The sequence below is a fragment of the Oncorhynchus mykiss genome, chromosome 15 (genome assembly GCF_013265735.2).
Source record: "Oncorhynchus mykiss isolate Arlee chromosome 15, USDA_OmykA_1.1, whole genome shotgun sequence".
Classification (NCBI taxonomy): Eukaryota; Metazoa; Chordata; class Actinopteri; order Salmoniformes; family Salmonidae; genus Oncorhynchus; species Oncorhynchus mykiss.
The window spans coordinates 20,777,373-20,795,103 of record NC_048579.1 but is presented as its reverse complement, the minus strand read 5'-3'; the positions used below and the strand labels follow the sequence as shown (position 1 = coordinate 20,795,103).

Sequence of the window (17,731 nt, the reverse complement as noted above, 5' to 3'; positions counted from 1 at the left end):
ACAGACATTACCATAAACCAGTGTCAAAGCAGTAATGTACATATTTACACCAGGTTGGTTGCTGGGTTCAGCTTACTATGCCTTCAAAGAAAAGACTAATCAAGTTAAACTATCAGTAAACCATTTGCCCAAAATGTCAGTAGTACATCACCCAAGATAAGTAAATCCCACAATTTAATAGGTTGACTATACAACTAGTATTTATTAAAAATAAAAAAACACCTGAAGACATTGGCATTGTTCTGTAGGCACAAAGTGTAAACAAATTGAAACTGGGAGGTAGTATTTTGAAATCAGCCAAGAAAACCACTTATTGTACATGTCAATGCATTCCCCCCCCCCATTTTGGGCCTACTAAACAACCCTGACATGGGGGGCATCACACTGTACAACAAGGTCATAAAACATGGCAGTAATGTTAAAAGCATCCAATAGGATACAAATCTGGTGCAGCATGGACCAACAAACATTCAGTAGTGCCTTGCACAGATCACATCAACAAATAGGCTAGTGAGGGAATAAAAGCATGCCACTTCCAGCAGACACAGCAAAGCTTCGTCAGAGTAGTATCAAAAAGCAGAATGCCAAAACAGCAACGATATTAAATACACAGATAAGAACTTTGGAAGGTATAAAACATCAAACTTCAGATTTTTCTTAATGAATACGAAGGGATACAATTCACATGGGGCCGGCGAATGGTTCAAACAGATTGATAAGATAAGCCAACACCTCGTCACCAAATGGAGAATTGCCTGTCTGAAGCTTAATTGTAATAATCATTCAAAACAAAAACACTGTTGACAATCCAGTAAATTTACCACCATGACCACTAACATTTTACCTCTTGTTGGTTATTGGCTAGACTTGTGCATGGGGCTCATGACTTTCCAGTCATCACTGTTGATGCTAGTATGGTGGTTTGTGCTGTAGCCATTGGGGTACTCATGGTGGGTCACAGCTGGGGGCAGGGGCCAGATGCCCGGGGGCCTTGCAGGGGGCTGGGGGGGAGAGGATGGCCGAGGATACCCAACAGCATAGTAAGGCAGGTTCTGTTGAGGACTCCTCCTTAACATGGTCTCTCGAAACTGTTGAGCAATGGTGTGGTCCTGGATCTGTGCTTGGGGTTTGCCCTGAAACTTAAACAAAACAGATGGTGGTTAATATCAATAAAAGTCAAAAGCACAGCTGTGCGTAGTGATGTATCGTCCTGCCTTTAAGACATTGTCCAGACTAGGGACAGGTCTCCATTGTGGACGAGGCACTATGTCCAAGCCTGTTGCCACTGTTACTGACCAACAGGATGTACAAGCTAGACAGCTGGTTGTGCAATATATACAATAATTGTAGTATTGCAAAAAAAAAAATAGTCAAATGCCTTAATTGGGTAAGGAAAATGTCTATTGGACAGGGTTACAGAGCACTCTCTGCTGGGTTGGCAGAAAGTGGATGTTTGTGTTTCACCCCAACTCCTGTTTCCCCTAACAAACAGATGTGGGGACACTGCTCATGCATCTTTATTCACCTGCTACATTAAGTTACAGCACTACAATTATGTTCACCTGGGGGCGCTGTGGCATGTTGGGGTAGCCAGGGTTGGGGTAGCCAGGTGATGCCCAGCTGTCATCTTTCTGGTGCCTCTTCAGTTTCATCCTGCGATTCTGGAACCATGTTTTTACCTGGGAAAAAAACATTTGGCAACAGAAACAAATACCAGCTATGATTTGATACATTTGTGAAGTGCAGATTGTTCTTAACACAGTAAGTAGCCTTAACGCACCTGTTTGTAAGTAAGCCCAGTCAGTCTAGCCAGGGTCTTCATCTCAGCAGGGGTGAGGTACTTCTGCATGTTAAACCTATGAGTAAGGGCATCCATTTGGCCTGTTGAGAAAGCAGTTCGAGCTTTTTTGGGGGGGATATTCTTGTCCACTTTCTCTGGGGAAGGGGGCAATGACTGCAGGGTGCAGTTCTCACTCCCCATAACGTGTGGACTTCGAAACTCCTCTGGATGTGAACTCGAGACATGCTCACTGCTATTTGGGCTTCCACTGGCTGTCGCCAACTCATTTCTCACCCAGGTGGTATGGTTGGCTTGCGGATTGTACTCCTCTCGGTCGTTCACTGAACTCAAAGACTCTGAGTGAGGAAATTAGAAAAGTATGTACACTTACTTGTATGTGAAGTCAGTTTGGATTGCTCACGCAATCTGACCAAGAGTAAACCCTTGCGCCAGTGGGCACTTTTAGCGGTTCATAACAAATAACCAGTAAGATGCCGTTGGATATACACACATGGGCTTAGTTTGAGGGGGAGATCGTCACTTTAGCCCGAGACCCATCAAATACAGTGCAATAACTACCACTGTGTCTGCGATACCGTCCGTTACAGACAAACTAGTAACCTAGAATACAGTAGGACCCATTTACACGGATAGAGACTTACTCGGCGATTACCTACCACAAAACAAGAACTAGCTAATGTTAACTACATACTTGTAGCAGTAATGTGGATAGTTATTTACCTGGTGAGGTGTGAGTCTCTGAGTCGCTCTGGGTGTCGCTACTTGGCCGCTCGGTCTCCGTTTGCGAATCATGCGGAGCCCGGTTGTTGGAAATGAAGAGGCGGCCACTCTGGGTATGGCTGTGAGGGTCACCAAGACATACCACAGAACCCGGGTATTGGCCATTGCTTGTGCCAGCATTGTTTAGTTCGGGACTCCAGGATGGTGATTGATGCTGTGGCTGCGCTTGCGAGTAGTAGCTGGCGCTGACCCCAGAGTTGTATGTGGCCTCTGTCCAGCTGGAGAAGTTAGGATGGTTTTGCTCAGCCCCTGGTTGGTACACGAGACCATAGGCAAAAGCGTGGTAGGATGGGTTGAAGCTCACTGGTACCTTCCAGTCTGCCATATTTTTCACTAACGTTAATAGGCCTATGTGAACAAGAAACCGTCCAAACAAATTACCACGCAGTTTCCTAAAGATGGAAAACTCCGAAACCACCCTTCCAGAAGTTCAAAAACTCCTTGGTGTGCTGTTTATAGGTGAATGGTGTGGGTGTGGGTCAAGGTCGCAGCCAATCAGTCTTCCATTCAGGTATCTTGGAAGTGAGGCCGCGCCCCTGGAAGGGTCCATTCATTATTTCCGTTATACACACATTTTGAACTAAATAGTAATTTGTACAAGCAAAATAGTTTTGACAGAAATATGCTAAAAGGTATTTGACAGAAACAATTTAATGAATGGTTGATTTATTTTGGTGCAATTTATTCCTCTTTATCGGATATCCATAAAACGATCACCATTTATATTTTAAAAGATTGAACTAGCTATTTGCAGAGCGCACACTTAATAGCTAGTTATTTATAATATCATTGCCAGTGCCACTGTGAGTTCCCATATTTGATTGATACCTTTGATCCTTTCTTCACCTTGAAAATACTTTATTTGATTAAATGTGGTAATGACGTTTAATGGTTAGGGTGTTGTGCTCAGCCTGCTTATCTCATATTTTAATTTAAATAGGCCCATAACGTTTTAAGACATTTTTATTGTCAACTCTTGAATTGAACCACTGGGCACACACTGGTTGAATCCACATTGTTTTCACTTCATTTCAATGAAATTACGTTTAACCAATATGGAATATATGTTGAATTAATGTCTGTGCCCAGTGGGTTATCACTATAATTGACATATCTATCAAACATAGTGGCACAGCCTATCACTTCTATGTAGGCCTAATTTATTACACATGTCAAACATGTTTATCTCTCCTTGGATCAGAATGTTCATTTCCTCACATCTCTGCCATAAAGTGTCTCTTCAGATATGTCCCATTGTTGTTCAGGTACCCTCGGGGGAGTACTAATTTTAACCGTTTTTCAACCAAGTTAACAGTTGTCTAACCATAATTCTTGAATTGTGGAGAGAGACAAAACATTTTTAGCAATGGTGGTGGCTGTGAGTGGTATAAATATATGGATTCCTTTTACCTACAAAAATGTGTTTAGCAATGGTGGCCTAAATGGCTGAGAGTGGTAGAAATATGTGTATTAATTTAATCTCCAGAAATTGAATTAAATTCCAAAATTGCAATGGACAAGAATGTAGTAAATAGCCTAAAGACTATTATTTTACTTTACACTCCCTATGTTTTTGTCCAGACAGATAACTGTCAGGGGGCAACTCATCATGTTTAGATGTGATTATCACTCCATGATTCAATCAAAAGGGATTGTAATGTGTCTTTGTTGTTTGGTTTAAACGTGCAAATTGAAACCCCCATCTACATGTCTCTCACAGCATGTTGTTGATCATGCAGTTAGTACACCTCAAATACAAAGGTGATCACTGATTACTTTGTACTTGAGCTTTTACCCTCTTTTACCCTCAGATACAATTTGTGACCAATGGCTGGACATGTAAATGCTGTGTATGGTCAACCCTGGTAGCAATACTTTCACAAACTGGCACAAACTGTCTCAAGTATTACCATTCAAATGCTTGTTTGTTGTACACCTCCTTGGCTGCATTGACATTTAAATTATACAGTTGTGGTGAAAATATGTGATAATGTTGTGCCTATGGGACTATTAACATAGTCCCAAAGGGGGGGGGGGGGGGGATACTGTAGCTAAGACAGTATCCTAAATGCGATTTTATTCTAAATGCTAGGCCTATTTGTACACTAAATGCATTTTGTATCTTTTGTAGCTGCACAGAAAAATGTACATACTTGGACACGTGTATGTAGGGGCTCAGCGGTCAGACACAAAAACCCTGGTTCAATTCCAGGCTGTATCACAACCGGCCGTGATTGGGTGTCCCATATGGCGCGCACAATTGGCCAAGAGTCGTCCGGGTTTGGCCAGTGTAGGCCGTCATTGTAAATAAGAATTTGTTGTTAAATAAAGGCTAAGTTTATATATATATAAACTATATATATATATACGTATATATATATACGTGAGTGTGTAGACTATATTCGTGGACAGTTCTTTATTCGTTTGTAAAAAAAAAAAAATGTTTTGTTTTGTTTTACCTCATCAATGAATCAATACGTATTATAGTACAGTATTTAACGTTTTATAAGTATAGTAGTTTTATAAGTAAGTGTTCTTTGAATTAAGGTCTACATCATAATTATGTTTAGACTGTGGCACCAAATATTATTCTAGATAAACCTTTACATTAGAATTTGTGATGACAGAAAATGTTTACATTTTAATAAGAAAATGAGTTGTCCACCTTGATGCCTGTGAAAAGAACATATGATGCCTGTGAAAACAAAAGATAGGAACAGGAAGATCAGTCAGGCAAGTTGTTTTTTCGTTAATCGATGTCTTTAGTGTCACAGTGTGGGACGAGGTACTCCCGCTTTTGTTGCTTAAAGAAAATGCAAATTGTCACCTATACTACTATGCATGTCAATTGAGTCATTTTCAACTACAACAACGTTTTTGCAACTTCAAAACGTTCAGAATTAGTCATGCAAATAGTAGTTTGTGCTGTTCGCTCACTAACAATAACTGATCATGGTTTACCCTCCGTCCAAAAGCAGGCGCTGTACATTTGTGCAGGATGTGTTTGTGTATTTCAATGTGGTCCCTTTAACAACGCGGTTCACGTGGAACTCCTAGGGTTCTGTCCCTGGTTTAATGTCTATGGTTCTGTCCCGCGTGGTGACTTGATGGAACTAACCAGACTGGGAGCGACACTCAAATCTCAACCGCCGCCGATTTGGGTTACTAAACCGGTGTAAAAAAAAGAACCATCAATATTTTGATGCGCTAGTTAGCAAGGTTGCTAACTAGCTAGAGAAATTATCACATTAGTCAAGTTAGTTCACTGTTTAGCCCTGTTAAGGGCCAACTTTTAGCACATCATTTTGAATAACGTTACCATCAGAAACACAGATTTTCGGAAGAGCCAAGATGTCTGGGGAACTAGAACAGATTCTCTTACAACTTACGCAGCCTGACAATGCGATTATTCAGCAGGTAATGAATGATTCCTTACTGAACCTATAAATGTGGGATTTACCCTGACATGCTTTGATAACAAGCACCGGTAACTAACGTTAGCTAGCTAACTAACTAAGCTAACTGTTAATCAAAATGGACACCTGTTGCTAGCCAAATTATGTCGCGTCACGAACCAGTGTGGCTAACTGACTGTATTCAAACGCAATCTTAGTCACTTCATAAACTTGACAGTTCGCTAACGTTTAAGCTGCCTGCCTGGATAGCTTTCTTTATTCCAGTCAGTTTTTACCATATCCAACATATTTTTCTCCCCCTACAGGCCACCGCCCAGTTGAAGCTGGCTTTTAAAGACCCAGCCATAATCCCAGCGTTGTGTGCTGTCATGACTGGGTCCCAGAACCCACAGGTATGTAACTAGGTTACATATTAGTTAGACAAACGCCTATCATCAGTGTGCTAGATACAGTGCCTTGAGAAAGTATTCATACCCCTTGACTTATTTAGCATTTTGTTGTTAAAGCCTGAATTCAAAACAGAAAAGATTTTGTGAATATTTTTTTTTCTCACCAATCTACACACAATAACCAATAATGACAAAGTTAATAAAAAATAAAAAAATGTTAGCAAATGCATTAAATCAAATACAGAAATATCTAATTTATATAGGTATTCACACCCCTGAGTCAATACTTTGTAGAAGCACCTTTGTCAGCGACTACAGCTGTGAATCTCTTTCTGCACAAGTCTCTAAGAGCTTTCCACACCTGGAGTGTGTAACATTTGCCCATTATTCTTAAAAAAAGTGTAATTAATAACTCTAAAGTGTGATTCACAACTTCACCATGCTCAATAGGTGCCCTTTGCGAAGCATTGGAAAACCTCCCCGATCTGTGTGGTTGAATCTGTGTGAAATTGTATGTGTAGGGTACAGAGATGAGGTAGTCATTGCACACAGTGAGTCCATGCAACTTATTATGTGACTTGTTAAGCACATTTTTACTACTGAACCTATTTAGGTTTGCCATAACAAAGGGGTTGAATAATTATTTTCTTTTTAAAATAATTTGTAAAAACGTATTCTACTTTGACATTATGGGGTATTGTGTGTAGGCCAGTGATGTTTTTATTTTATTTACATTTGATACATTTGAAACGAATGCTCTAACACAACAAAATGTGGAAAAAAGTCAAGGGTTGTGAATACTTTCTGAAGGTATGTGTAACCCAGGGGTTTGCATGCCCTACTCGGTTGTATGTGTTCTATTTGTATGGCTTATCGCCAGCTCTCTTCAGTGCATTCATTGTTTTTCTACCCTCCCTTCAGATCCGCCAGTCAGCTGCAGTGATGTTGCGGATGAGAGTAAAGAAGCATTGGAAGAAGATTAGCCTTGATCACAGAGAGAGGTTGGCTGCCCTTTGTCTAATTCCCCCACAATCAGCCATATCTAAGTCTTCTGTGTTGGACTGTTGAATGAATTCCCACTGAGCTTTATTTGTTATATGTTGCCATTGTATTTTTTTCTTTTTTCTTTCTTGCTTCTTAGTCTGAAAGCAGTGGTACTACAAGCTTTTCAGCAGGAGACAGAGTAAGTATCTTTTATCCTTTACATAAAAACAGTCACATAGCTTTTGAGGTGGAAAACTAGGCATATCCTACTAAAATATCAATGGGTTATAATACAGATTTATAGCTACAACCTATCTGACCATTACCACTAACCCATCCAACACACCAATTAAACTTGTTCAATCTGAACTTGACAATAACTCTCCTCTGCTTCCAGACACACAGTGCGCCACTCCCTCTCACAGCTCAGTGCAGTGATGGTCAAACACGAGACGCCAGACCGCTGGCCTGCTCTATTCACACTCCTCAACCAGTCCACCAAGAGCAACAACCCAACGGACAGACAGGTATCAGCTTCTATAGACAGAACTAAAACGCAGTGATGTATTTGTTGTACATGAACAAAGAGAGGTTTTGCAGTATGTGGCTTTGATTTCAGCTCTTGATGGTTGCTTACTGATTGGTCAGAATATGCATAGATCAAAATATTTTGAATACATTCTATGTATCTTAGGTACCCTCAGCCAATCACTAAAATACCCCTGTCTCTCTCAGGTAGGTCTACTCTTGCTCAGCAAAGTGGTGGAGTCCAACCCAGAGCCCTTCAAGCCCCATTACCGCCAACTGCTGCAGCTGTTTGGCACCGTGCTGCAAGACCTGGACAACCCCACAGCTATGTACTACTGCATCCTCACCCTCACTGCTATGACTGCCTACACTGGCACAGAGGAGATGGTGAGGCCAGAATCAATCTATTTTATGCCTTTTTGGCGTGAACAGAAATGTAGTCTACCATCATCCTTCATTGCTGTGCTGAAATGAAATGTCCTGTGTCTTTCAGAACCTCATGCGCGCCCTCATCCCAAGACTGATCATTGCGCTCAAACACCTAATCAAGGCAGACCAAGTAGGGTGTAGTTCAATATGTCAGCCCCCACTAGCACCACTGCTGTATTGCACTGATGATTGCATAAGTCTTCTGGGATTACTATTAAATGGAGCTTCAAACACTATTGTCCCTTGATTGGAATGTTTCTGACCAGGGTCAGGCCAGTGATGCCATGGAGGTGTTTGATGAGCTGATGGAGAGTGAGGTGTCCATCATTGTGCCACACATTGCTGAAATTGTCCATTTCTGCTTGGAGGTGAGAACAGAGCTTCTTCTAATTATATTTGTAATGACTTTTTACTTACATTGAAGGGAATGTGATGGGTTATCTTGTTGACAGTGAAATGTGTGTATGTTCGTCTCAGGTCAGTGCAGACACCACCCTGACTGACTCCCTGCGTGTAAAGGCTCTTTCCTGCATCGCTTTTCTCATCCGACTCAAGAGCAAGGTAAAGTCACCCAGTTATAAATGGATGCTTTAGACTATGGAGATGCACCCCGAGCACTGTGCCTTTTTATCCTTTTTGTCAGTTAAAATATGTGTAGCTTGTCAGTGATGTATTCTGTGCTCTCTGCCTCCTGCAGACGGTGCTAAAGCAGAAGCTGCTGAATCCCATCCTGCAGACAGTGTTCCCTGTGCTGAGTGCAGCGCCCCCACCTGGGGAGGAGGACCCAGAGGATGAGGAGAATGGCGACGAGGGCGACACCGACAACGAGAGTCCTAAACACTTTGCTGCTCAGGTCAACTTCCCTTAAGAAATAACCACATACAAAGAACAGAATATATATTATATATATATTTTTTTTTTGTGCCTAAAATATAATCTCTTTTCGACTGCAGGTTATTGACACCATGGCTCTTCACATGCCCCCTGAGAAACTATTCCAGCAGCTGGTTAGTAAACACACTCACTTGCTTTATATGAATGCTATAATTTGCCTTTCAGTCAGACACTTCATGACATCTCTGTGCTGCAGCAGTATGTAGCCATCATTGTATTAGTAGCTGCATTGTTTATAACCTGCAGTCATACTGAGTTGTACACACATTTCCATGCGTAGAAGTACAAATAGTTTTATTATGTATGCATGTCTGACCCGTGGCATGTCCATCAGATGCCCCTGACCCAGGTGTGCCTGGCCAGTGAGAACCCCTATGAGAGGAAGGCAGGCTTGATGTGTATGGCAGTGCTGGCTGAGGGCTGTGCCGACCACATACGGACCAAGTGAGTCGATGCTGCTTTCTCTTATTCAGTGGCTCCCTGTCCAAAAAACAGTTGATTTAATTTGTTACATTTGTCAATATCCAGTCCTTTAGTGTGTTTTGGATCTGAAATAATCCAGAGCAAAGTTTTTCTGTCTTATTTTCTGTCATTCAAATGGAACTATTGTCTTTCCTGCTAATCCCACTGTCCGTCTGTTCCTCTGTGTGTCAGGTTGCTGTCCTCCATGCTGCAGACGGTGTGCCAGAGTCTGTCAGACAATAACCAGGTAGTCCGCAGCGCCGGCCTCTTTGCCCTGGGACAGTTCTCAGAGCACCTGCAGCCCGAGGTCAGTAAGTACTGTGCCGAGCTGATGCCACTTTTGCTGGGCTACATGTCGGCTTTGAACCAGGCCAAGATCGGACACATCACAAAGGCCTTCTACGCCCTGGAGAACTTCATGGAAAACCTGGGTGAGGATCCTCCCATTCACCTTTATCCTGATCCATACTCAACTGTCTTGCTATTATTTGGGGCTGCAGCGTAGCCTAGTGTGTCGTAGCAAGATCAAATCCCCGAGCTGACAAGGTACAAATCTGTCGTTCTGCCCCGTTAACAAAGCAGTTAACCCACTGTTCCTAGGCCGTCATTGAAAATAAGAATTTGTTCTTAACTGACTTGCCTAGTTAAATAAAGGTAAAAAAAAAAAATGGTCCCAGATCTGGGTTCAGAAACATGTGTATTTGTTATTTAAAATACTTTTTCTGTTTATTTGAGTGTTTTGAAATACACAGCCCAAATTACTTTTATTTTAGTTTTTGAATTACTTTTATTTTTTTAGCAATTGTGTTAAAGTATTTTCCAAAACGTATTTCAAACACTATTTTCAAATTCCTGAGTATATTTGGGTTTTTTCAAATACTTGGAAGTGTATTTCCAAATGCATTCCAATATTCAACCCAAGTCTGTTTGGTTCTATTCTATACTAATTGGAGGATGCCAAAATGCTAAGCTGTTGTAAACAAATGTTGAGCCTCTGGCTCTCTAGTCTCGCTCCTAGACTACTTTTAAGGTACTGATAATGCAAGATTTGAACATGTCATTTGGGGGAAATAATTTTTTTAACCCCCTCTGTTCTGATGTTTTCATGAACTGTTCCATCCTCTATCAGGTTCGGAGATTGAGCCCTACCTGCCCACCCTGATGGAGACCATGTTGTCTGCCCTCAGCAACGCAGAGAACCTGAAGCTAAAAGAGCTGGCTGTCAGTGCCATAGGAGCTATAGGTAACACTGCAAAAGTCCATTTAGGATTGAGCCTTTCAATAGCGCATGTTACAGCTCAATAATTTAGAATGGCTTCCGCTTGAGTCTTCCTTCATCCACATTTATCTCAAAGGACTGCTAAAGTCAAAAGTAGTGCCAGTTGCTTTGAAAACATCTTTCAGGTCAGGGCAGATGGAAAGGACACAAGGAGAGGAGGACACTTGAGACTATTGAGATGCATCAAGTGTCTATTTTAGACATTTTAAAATACTGGAATGTGTATCACTGTAACTGTATTAACCTTTCATCCCTTCTCTTCCTTTCAGCCAATGCAGCCAAAGATAAGCTAGTTCCTTACTTCCCACCTGTTATTGAGAGCCTGAAGGGCTTCCTCACTGACACAAGGGATGAGATGAGGGCTCTGCAAACACAGGCTCTAGGTAGGCTAACTATCTCTAAGCCTTAGTCAGTTTGATGTGGTCATCCAGCAGACACTTGTAGTCCATGCTATTGACAGATTAGAGCTGATCTGTCTTGCGTCATAGATAGTCTTTTAACCCAAGTCACGTCTAGATGACGAATGGGGTTTCCTTTGTTCTGTCAGATACTCTGTCAGTGCTGGCCCGCACCATAGGCAAGGATGTGTTCAGCCCCCTGGCTGCAGAGTGTGTTCAGCTGGGACTCAACCTCACCAACGCCATCGACGACCCCGACCTGCGGCGCTGCACGTATGTAGTGTGTGTCTGAGATGCTCCCACTCTAATAGAAGTCCTGCCAGCCTGTTGGGTTTGGCGTTCAGAGTGCATGACTGTTTTCTGACTTTCTGATGACTTTGTATTGAACCCATGTGCTTCTCCTCCCCCTCAATCCTTCTCTGTCTCTTTCTGTGTACAGGTACAGCCTGTTCTCAGCTGTGTCCACAGTGAGTCCAGACTGTCTGAGCCCCCACCTCACAGCTATCACCACCATCATGCTGTTGTCCCTCAAGTCCACAGAGGGAGTCACGGTCAGTCTGACAGACACTGTGCTATAACTCCTATTCACACTCTATTCTATTCTCTTACACCATTGAGAAATTGCTAAAAATATAGTTTACATAGTTTTTAAAAATAATTTTCATCCTTAGGCTCACCTTGAGGAGGACAAGACTTTTGTCCTGCTGGACGACGACGATGATGATGATGACGCCGAGGGAGATGCCATTTTGGATGACGAGGGGGCCGACACCGTGGACCCAGACACAGCCGGGTACGTTTCTCATCTGATTATCTTTCATTTTATGACCTTTGATGTGTTTTTTTTGTGGGGCAGGAGTAAAGACACAATGAAACCTTCAAAGCAGCTGACATAAAACTAGTCAATTGAAACAAATGGAAGCCATTTTGTTTGTCATGCTTGTGCCTAAAGAACTAGATGGAGGGGATTCCCTCTGTCCTTCTCCATTTTAATCTCTGTGCTCTCTCCATTCCCCAGGTTCAGTGTGGAAAACGCCTACATTGACGAGAAGGAGGACGCCTGTGATGCTCTGGGAGAGATTGCCTTCAACACCGGGTAAAGACTCAAGAGCAAAGAGTTATTTTGAGTGTTGCATGTCACAAACCATCTGGGTTGCATGGTATCTGCAGCTAGCCACTACTCCGGTTGACCCCTCTGTGCCTAGAGTCCTTGTAAATCTGTCGATACAATCATCTCACTTCGCAGCAACTTTTCCTCATTAAACTTCCACTGTCTTCCAGTATGCAAAGGGAAATGTGTTGTCCCTGATGTCTCCTTATCCTTTTCACCCCTTCAGTGCCGCCTTCCAGCCCTTCCTGGAGTCCAGCTTTCAGCAGGTCTATGAGCTGCGTGATGTAAGTACTGTAGCACAGCTCATCCATCCTCTTCTCCCTTTGTGTCATGGGTAGTTTGTATGTTGGTCAGCGTTGACTCTCTGACCATGCGTTCCGTCCTCCCCTCAGTTCCCCCACGAGGACGTACGCAGGGCTGCCTTCGGGGCCATGGGCCAGTTCTGCCGAGCTCAACATAAAGTGTGGCAGGAGAATCCCACTGAGGCCAACCACCAGGGTAACTCACTCAACCTCTACCTCTTCAGAGCTTTGGCTCTTTGAATTTCTGAGGCATCTTATGTGGTGCTATTATAGAGTTTTTCAAAGAGAATTATTAAATGTATCAAATGAGATAATAGTTAAGACATTCATTCTGGGAATTAGTCAGGCTTGTCTAAAAAAAAAAAAACAATTTAAGCTTCCTTCCATCCGTTCGTCCCTCAGCCATGCAGAAGCTGCTGGGGGTGGTGCTTCCCAGCTTCTTGGAGGCGGTGCGCGGTGAGCGTGAGCGCCAGGTGGTGATGGGTGTGCTGGAGGCCATGAACGCCGTGCTGAAGGCCTGCCAGGGTGAAGCACTGCAGAGCCCCGGGCGCCTGCAGGAGATCAGTCAGGCCATCCGAGATGTGCTCAAGAAGAGGGTGAGCTGACACAAACCAAGCCTGAGTGCTCTTCACAGACAGGATTTCCCCCATTTATTAATTTAGGATATCTGATATTAGGATATGTGTTTGTGTGGACGTAGCTCTTTCCACTCACAGCCCCAGTCATCCTATATACGGGTTGAAAATGCCCCATTTTGTCATTGATCAGCGCCTAAATTGGAATCCAGTGGCTATACAGTAACATGCTATACATGACGTCAGCACTGCATGCGACAAGATACCCCATCCCTTCCGCTAATTGGGATACTTTTGCACATTTGTTGTCTGAGGGAAATGCTGTAAATTGAGAGGAGTCTGTGTTCTGACAAATGAAATGTTGAGGATTATAATAAATATCGCTTCGATGTCATACAAGCAAACCATACACCTATGAGTTCAAATGTGCAGGTCATATTTCCATATTTGAAAATTGACTTGACATGATCAACATTTACAATGGCTATGTTTGATCCACAGTTACAAGGAAGACATGCGTTATAGACTGGGTTGTCCTGAACTCAATGAGCCTGTGTTTGTCGTATTGTGAAGAACATTTGCAGCGGAACATGCACTTGAATGCACTCATGAGTCCGATCTGTTTGTCTGAAGTGCCTTTTGTAAGCCTAACACTGTAAGATCACGTTGTATAACTTAGCTAGTCATGTTGGCAATAGAATAAGCTTTAAAATTATGCCAACCTGACCCAGATAGCGATTTATAATGAAATGTTTTTGGATTGCATACAGGGCCTAAAATGTACTATTTAAAAATCTACCAGCCACTAAGACTTTTTACTAGCCAAAATAATTTTAAAGTCATAAGTGCTTTGAACTGACTTATGAACTGTGCACAGTTGGAGACACCAGTTAGACCTCTCATTCAAACCCTGGGAATAGTTTTTTTTCTTATCTTGCACCTACTCCAAAATGTCAATGAATATTCTTATGTTGCTGAATGTATCAGGAGTATTTTTAGACTTTGTTATTGACAAATGCTGTGAAAAGTACAGTAAATGTAAAATGCACATAAAATCAAACGTGTCATGTTTACATTGACTTGTCAGGTGAACTGTTGTGTCCTCACTTTTTGTTATAATTTCCCCATAATTTATCAGACCAAGTGTTCTCTTTCAATTGCTACCACGGTCATGCATATGCTTTTTACAGTTCTTCTGTTAAAACATTTCAATTTGGCTCTATCCATATAGGCCAATTCCCACAAATATAAGGGGTTAAAGGGCATCGTAGCATAATAGAAGAATGTGATAATCCTTTGACCCTCCCCTTACCCTGTGTCTACAGACTGTCTGTCAGGACGGAGGAGGAGATGAGGCAGATGATGACGAACAGCAGGTGGGGTTTCCTCTCTTTTTCGTCACACTCCAGCACTGGCAGGATCGGATGTAGTTCCAAGTGTATGGTGCAAATTATATGACCATGTTGTGTGTTCTAGGCGGAGTATGATGCCATGCTCCAGGAGTTTGCAGGTGAGGGGATTCCTCTGCTGGCCTCCGCCGTACCAGCGGACACCTTCCAGCCCCATCTCAACGAGCTGCTGCCCCTCATCATGAACAAGGCTGTGAGTCGACCTACCACTAGACCGTTAGCATTGGGTTCAAATAACCCAAGTCATTTACTCCAGTTGACAATCTATCAATATAGAAATTAATAGACCTAATTCCTAATTCATTTTCTGTTGAAATTCAAACAAAAAAAAATTCAACGAATGTTGTTTTTATTTTGTAAAATATGTCAGCGTTAAGTACAGAGGCATACTGAAGGATAAACCTTTAGTTTGATGTGTATTGAATGAGGATGGATTTGTTCCTCAGAAATCATCGTGCACGGTGGCTGACCGTTCCTTCTCCGTGGGCACGCTCGGAGAGATCCTGCAATCCCTGGTCAGTGTGTCCGGGGGAAGAGCCTGTGCTGGTAAACTGTCCAATCGGCTGCTGCCTGTGCTGGTGGCCGGGGTGAGAGACAGTGATAGCGAGGTTCGCAACAACAGCGTGTTTGGACTGGGAGCTCTGGCCCAGGCTGCTGGACCACTCGTCGCTCAGTATCCCTCTCAATAATGTGTCTATTCTCTGTGTGTGTGTGTGTGTGTGTTTTTCTATGTGGGTGTATGTGATTGTGTTTGAGCATTGTTAAAGACATGCTGCGGTACTTTGGCGACTAAGAACTACTGGCTAAAACGTATACAAACGTAACGGAGAATCTCTTTTAACTCAATGATATAGTTCACATGAGTAGCTAGGTACATTGACCAGCACTGACCATATGATTTAGATTCTATTACTGTAGTACTGGCCTGTCCAGCAGCCATGGGTGTTTTCCTCAACTCCTGTCCCTCCCAGAGACTACCCCATGATGCTGTCCCTCTTCTCCAACCTGCTGTCCAAAGAACAGGACAGGAGGGTGATTGACAATCTGTGCGCTGCACTCTGCAGGATGATCATGAGCCACATGGAGGGTGTCCCTCTGGAACAGGTACTGTCTGCATTTTCATGCATGGGATTTTATGCCGGGCCAATGCCTAACTCCAGGTGTTTGTAATGACTCTGGAAGATTTGTGTGGAACTTTTGAGTTGCTCTGATGGAACTTTGAGTTGCTCTGAGAATATCTGTGACCTGTGTCTATGGCCTTGTCTCCAATTCTTCAATGTCCCAAATGCTGTATATTAGATTTACAATGTGAGTTTGCCACAGGCTTATTGACGTACACCGCCACACGAGTTGAAGAGTTGAGTGTCCTCAGTGATGCTGACATGGATAACTCTTATCTCTCTGTCCTAGGTGTTCCCTGCCCTCCTGGCCTGCCTCCCTCTGAAGGAGGACATGGAGGAGAATAAGACTGTGTACAGCTGCCTGGCCATGCTCTACTCACAGAACCCTGCAATGGTATGTTCCCACTCATTTATTTAGCCTGTTTGGCTTTCTTAAACTGATCACATCATATGATACTTTATTGTCCGTTTCTATGTAAATACGCACAGATCTAGAATTGAACTCTGAATGTGTAATTCCACAATGTTGGCTAGTAATAAGTGTTGTCTCCTTAGGTGGTGAGTCAAATTAAGCCAATAGTATCTGCTTCCAGCCACGTCCTGGGAACCAAGGACCTTGATCCAGGTAAGAACTTTAAATCGTGACAGGTTTCCTTTCTTCTTCGTATACCTAAGTTGTCGTATGTAGATATAAAACGTTATGACAATGTTGGTCATCCAGAAACCCAGAACACCCTGGTCATGCTGCTCCGAGACGTCGCTCAGCGCCACTCCCAGAAATTTGAGGGTGCCGTGAGGTCACTTCCCGCCGAGCAAAAGATGAAGCTGACTGCGGCCGTCAGCCAATCGTAACACACCACACCAAGCAACTATTTCATTCTCCAGTGAAAGCCAGTGAAATGTATTTTTTATTTTTTACTAGATGAAAAATGGGACAGTAGTTGGGTCATTCAAATTTGCTAAACTCCGGCACTTGAACCATTCTACTATTGGTAGTATTATAATTTTTCAGAGGTTGTTCCCAGTATTAACTTTTTTATTTATATTGCCTGTTTTTATTATTTTAATGATTTCATTTTGTGTGCGTCACCTGTGGTTTTTTTTTTGTCACTTGTTACCCTTGTTGTACCTGAGAGCCTCTTATCTATTTGCTGCTGTCCCCCTTTTGCCACAAATTTGATTAACTTCTGGCTGGGCTAGTATTGAGTATGAAACAATGAACTGAACTCATGATAAATGCCTTTTTTGCAGACTTGTCAGTGTCATGCAGTGTTCTTTGCCTTTCCCCTCACTCATCGTACGATCCCCCCCCCTTTTCCGGTTCCATTGTTTCTCTCTCAGCTGTCCCTTATTCAGAGAGCTCCCCATCGTGCTTAGTAAGGTGGTTTTGTGAATCGGGGCAAATCGGCCACAATGCACTCATCTGAACTCCAGTGTGGTGTGTGTTGCATAGTATCTCCAGTTCTTTCTTTATTCTCAAACTACAGGATTTTATATTTACTCATTATGAAAAGGCTTTTTTTTCTCAGTATTTTATTTACATCTGACACAATTGGCATCGTATGCTTTCTGGCAGATACTCAACACACTTGCTTAACAGCTTCTGCTGGATTCAGCAATCAAATCTAACAGATCTTCCCATTTATAATTATTATTTCATTCTATCAACAGTTCTTTCAGCCCACAATCAGTAACTACTAGTTACATCACCTACTCAAATCCATCTGGCATGTGCATATTACCGGCAATAGCTGGACAAACTTAAGTCTATAGAGTCTACGTAGAGGCACTCCAGTCTACTTTTCACCTCTTAACACCTCATTTACTTAACAAAAGGCACATCTCAATAGGTG

The 17,731-nt window shown here is 42.6% G+C and overlaps 2 protein-coding genes across 3 annotated transcripts; one reads left to right on the top strand and one right to left on the bottom strand.

Annotated features, from left to right (window-relative positions):
• Window positions 1-67: 67 nt before the first annotated feature.
• nanog (nanog homeobox) lies at window positions 68-3,017 on the bottom strand. 2 transcript variants are annotated; one of them, XM_021562668.2, is made up of 4 exons: window positions 2,522-3,017; window positions 1,781-2,136; window positions 1,563-1,679; window positions 68-1,139 (listed from the first exon to the last, which is right to left on the bottom strand). In XM_021562668.2, the coding sequence occupies exons 1-4, from the start codon at window positions 2,904-2,906 to the stop codon at window positions 855-857; spliced, it is 1,143 nt and encodes a 380-aa protein (XP_021418343.2). In that variant the 5' UTR covers window positions 2,907-3,017; the 3' UTR covers window positions 68-854. The 2 variants fall into 2 exon arrangements, with proteins under 2 accessions (XP_021418343.2, XP_021418344.2); XM_021562669.2 differs by having other exon boundaries at window positions 68-1,133.
• A 2,601-nt stretch (window positions 3,018-5,618) lies between these two features.
• Window positions 5,619-17,133, top strand: ipo4 (importin 4). The gene is made up of 29 exons (XM_021562664.2): window positions 5,619-5,998; window positions 6,303-6,389; window positions 7,308-7,387; window positions 7,528-7,569; window positions 7,768-7,897; window positions 8,106-8,285; window positions 8,392-8,457; window positions 8,594-8,695; window positions 8,805-8,888; window positions 9,025-9,180; window positions 9,281-9,334; window positions 9,556-9,665; window positions 9,876-10,114; window positions 10,813-10,926; window positions 11,232-11,345; window positions 11,510-11,633; window positions 11,800-11,911; window positions 12,032-12,153; window positions 12,379-12,456; window positions 12,698-12,755; window positions 12,864-12,969; window positions 13,176-13,369; window positions 14,674-14,724; window positions 14,825-14,950; window positions 15,204-15,430; window positions 15,729-15,861; window positions 16,168-16,272; window positions 16,434-16,503; window positions 16,600-17,133. Exons 1-29 carry the CDS (start codon window positions 5,933-5,935, stop codon window positions 16,728-16,730), a joined length of 3,261 nt encoding a protein of 1,086 aa, XP_021418339.2. The 5' UTR covers window positions 5,619-5,932; the 3' UTR covers window positions 16,731-17,133.
• Window positions 17,134-17,731: the final 598 nt, after the last annotated feature.